General features: G+C 38.3%; 1 protein-coding gene across 1 annotated transcript; it reads right to left on the reverse strand.

Annotated features, from left to right (window-relative positions):
• Positions 1-1,461: 1,461 nt before the first annotated feature.
• On the reverse strand, positions 1,462-2,641 carry LOC309822624 (syntenin-1). Its single transcript, XM_082654606.1, has one exon. The coding sequence runs from the start codon at positions 2,546-2,548 to the stop codon at positions 1,652-1,654; it is 897 nt and encodes a 298-aa protein (XP_082510732.1). The 5' UTR covers positions 2,549-2,641; the 3' UTR covers positions 1,462-1,651.
• Between the last annotated feature and the right edge of the window lie 1,260 nt (positions 2,642-3,901).

Raw genomic sequence — 3,901 nt, forward strand, 5'->3', positions numbered from 1 at the left:
TGCTAGTAGCTTTTTTTAGACATTGAATCCTCTACATAGAATATTATGTTGTCTGTGAATAAAGACAGTTTTATTTCTTCTTTTCCAAACTGAATGTCTTTTTTCTCCTTTGGTTTGTGTTATAAATTTCCTTATAACTACTAATTTAGTGGCATCCAACAGATTTTCATATGTTGTGATTTCATTTTCATTCAGTTCACAGTTCTTTCTAATTTCCCTTTTGATTTCTTCTTTGACCCATGTGTAATTTAGAAATGTGTTGTTTGGTTTCCAAATATTTGGTGGTTTTCCGGAGATTCTTCTGTTATTGGTTTCTAATTTAGTTCCACTGTGGCCAGAGAACATACTTTGTATAACTTCTATCTTTTTAAAGATATTGAGACTTCTATGGCCCAGAATATGATCTTCGTAAATATTCTATACGCACTTGAAAATAAATGTCTGCACCTGAAAATAAACTGTTAGTATTGAGTGTTCTATAAATGCCAATTAGGTCAGGCTGGTTAATTGTCTTTCAAGTCGTATATCTTAACAAGTTTTCTGTCTTGTTTTATCAACTATTGAGAGAATTATATTGAAATATCTGATTATAATTGTGGATTTGTCTATTTCTCCTTGCAGTTCTGTTTTTTTTTTAAACTCTAACTTTATTTATACATTTTCAATCAAAATAGAATAGTCATAAACCAAAGAGAAGGAAAAACAAATCAGGATGAAGTGTCGCTGTCATTCTGTTTGCAGGGAGGGGTCAGGAAATGGAACAAATGATAGCATTCTAAGACATCCCAGAGCAGCTGGGTTACATGTAAGTGCCTAAAACCAGGTATTATCCCACTTAATCTACACATGGAAAAGAAGTCAAAGTTTCTCCTATTGAGCACAAGAATTTTTACATTATATAGTGATTCATTTCTCAGAAAGTGATACCAGTAACTTTGAGAGGAGAGGTTTCCATTACACAAGGACTAGAAAATCTCAAATGCAGCTAAGCAGCTGTGCTATGCTCAGCATGTACCATTACACTGCTCTGGGCTAGTGTCCGTTTAACAGAGAACTGCATTGGGGGTTTGAGAAAGGCAGCAATAGTTTGGCTTTTATTCTAGAGGCTTAACGTTGTTATGGTGACAGTCCAAGCATATTAAGTAAAGGTAGTTAAAACGTAATGATAGTCAATACAGTCTCTTGCAGCCTACATACACTATATAATAATGCTTACATGGAATGAAACCAGTGTTACTTAATTGGTGTTTTATACAAACAGAACTGAAAGAAAAAAGTAATCATTCTAAATGTACTATGGGTAACAGTAAAAATGCACACATACCATAGAACTAAAGTGATATGAACAGCACTACCTGATACCCAGGACTGAAGGTGACTGGTTCCAACAGAGCTGAGCCTGTATCAGTCGGTCTCCAGTAAAGACACTAGTCTACAAAAGTAAGTCTTTCAACTGTAAAATCAGGATAAGGCTACAACTATCTTGAAGTCTGAACAAGATACCGGATCGGACAGTAAGATCCCCAGCCCTGCTGTAAGACAGGAAATACGCCTGCTGGCTCCTAGAAAGCTTCATGTGCATAATAGAAAGGTATGTTGCCAGAGATGTAAACGGGAGAACTTGAGTGAAGTTTCCACTGCGCCGCGGCTTCTAAACCTCAGGAATGGTGTGATCCATCAAGCTTTTCATAATGCTCGGGGCCATCCGTTTAATAATATGTTCAAATATAAAAGCAGGCATGATTGTAATAGTAACTACATTCCCAGCTGTTGACAGTATGTCTGCGATTTGAGAGTCCTTCAATCCAATGACGTTCTGTCCGTTGACCTCACAGATGTTGTGTTCCGTGAGAAGACCGTTTCTAGCTGCAGAACTATCTTTCACTATGGATGTGATTTTTCCATTTTTAAAGACAAAGCCAACATGTCCAGTACTGTCCTTATGCATGGTAATTGTCCGTTCAAAGGGCCTGTCACGAATGGTCATAGTGATCTTCTCTCCAAAAGCCTGCTTGAGCACCTTGTGTGCTCGGTCGGAGCTCCAGCCAGCACAGTTCTCCCCGTTGATCTGGAGCACCTGGTCCCTGAATCGCAGACCAACCAGCGAGGACGGAGAATTGGCCTGGACTAGCTGAACAAATATACCATTATCTATGGATTTAAGCCTGAGCCCGATTTTTCCATCTTGATCCTTACACAAAATGACTTCCCGAATCCCTTGCTTAATTTCTGCTCTGCGGATTCCAGTATCATTACCAGTTACAGGAGCCACCATATAGTTCATGCTGGAAGCTCTTGCTACCAACTGCCCCTGACTTGGTGCTCCAGGGACCACGGCCATATTTGCACGTATTTCTTCTTCATTTAAACTCAGGCCCATGTACTGAGAGAGCTCCGGATACAGTTTAGGATAGAGAGTTCCATCTTGAGAGATGGGAGCAGAAGCTTCAGATAGAATCGCTGGATTGGCAGGGTTTGCAGAAAAGGCAGCTTGAGCCTGAATCACCTTGTCTACCTTCAGGTCTTCAAGAGATGGGTACAGAGACATTTTTGCAGGATTTTCCAAGGCCGCAGGGACGCACACACTGCAGCCGCCGCCGGTCACTGGCTCAGACTTCCGAGACCCAGAGAGAGGAGAACGGTGCGCCGCAGTTCTGTTTTTGTTTCATGTATTTTGAAGCAAAGTTCTCTGTTCTGTTTTCGAGAGTATGAACCTTCAGGAACATTATTTCTTCCAGATAAATTGACACCTCTATTATTATGTAATGACCTTCTTTATCCCAAGTAATAATCTTTGCTCTGAAATCTACTTTATGTTATTAATATAGCCACTCCAACTTTCTTTTGACTAATGTTAACATATCGTTTTTCAACCTTTTATTCTTTATCTTCATGTGTCTTTGTATTTAAAGTGCATTTCTTGTAGACAACATACAGTTAGATCTTCCTTTTAATCCAGTGTGATTTCTACCAATTTCTACCTTTTAATTGGGGTGTTTAGTCCATTTACAATTAATGTGACTATTGATACAGTTAGATTTAAGCCTATCATCTTGCTGCTTTTTCTATTTGTCTCATGTAATATTTGTTCTTTTTTTATTTTCTGCCTTTTTCTAAATTAAATGAATATTTTTTATATTTGCATTTTATCTCCTTTGTTGACAATATTAACTAAAACTTCTGTTTCAACTGTATACATTCATTTGCCCATTGCAGCTTCTGTGTTACTTTTGTCACACGTTTTATTTCTACATATATATATTACTTTCTATATATGTATATTAGCTTCTACATATGTTTATTAGTTTTCTAGTTTTCTGCATAACAAATTACCATAAACTTAGAGGCTTAACACCACACCCATTTATTATCTCACAGTTCTATGAGAAGTCTGGGATGACCTGGCTCGGTATTATGCATGGGGTCTCACAGGCTGAAATCAAGATGTAAGCCCACCGTGTTCTCATCTGGAGCATGAGGTCTTCTCCCAATCTTCTTACTGACAATTCAATTCCTGTGGTTTTAGGGCTGAGGTCCCCATTTCCTTGTTGATGGTAGACAAGGGGTCGTTCTCAGTTCCTTTTGGCCACTCTCCAATCTTTGCACATGAACTCCTCTATCTAAAAAGCCAGCGCCAATACATCAAATCCTTCTTGTGCTTTCAGTCTCTCTGCCTTCCTTTCAGCTACCAGATGGAAAAAATGCCCTCCTTTTAAAAGTATTCATACAATTAGTTAGGTCCACCTGGATAATCTCCCTATCTCAAGGTCAGGTATGCTATAAAACATAACATGGAAGAACATTAGAATATAACACAACAATAATGATACCATCATATTCAATGGTGCCAGAGATTAGAGCATGGTTCTTGGGGGATATTTTTTTAAATAGATCTTTATTG

This window comes from Grampus griseus (assembly GCF_964374135.1).
Source record: "Grampus griseus genome assembly, chromosome: 5".
NCBI lineage: Eukaryota > Metazoa > Chordata > Mammalia > Artiodactyla > Delphinidae > Grampus > Grampus griseus.

Coding starts and splice junctions, on each gene's coding strand:
- LOC309822624 (XM_082654606.1), bottom strand. CDS start 2,548: ATGTCTCTGTACCCATCTCTTGAAGACCTGAAGGTAGACAAGGTGATT.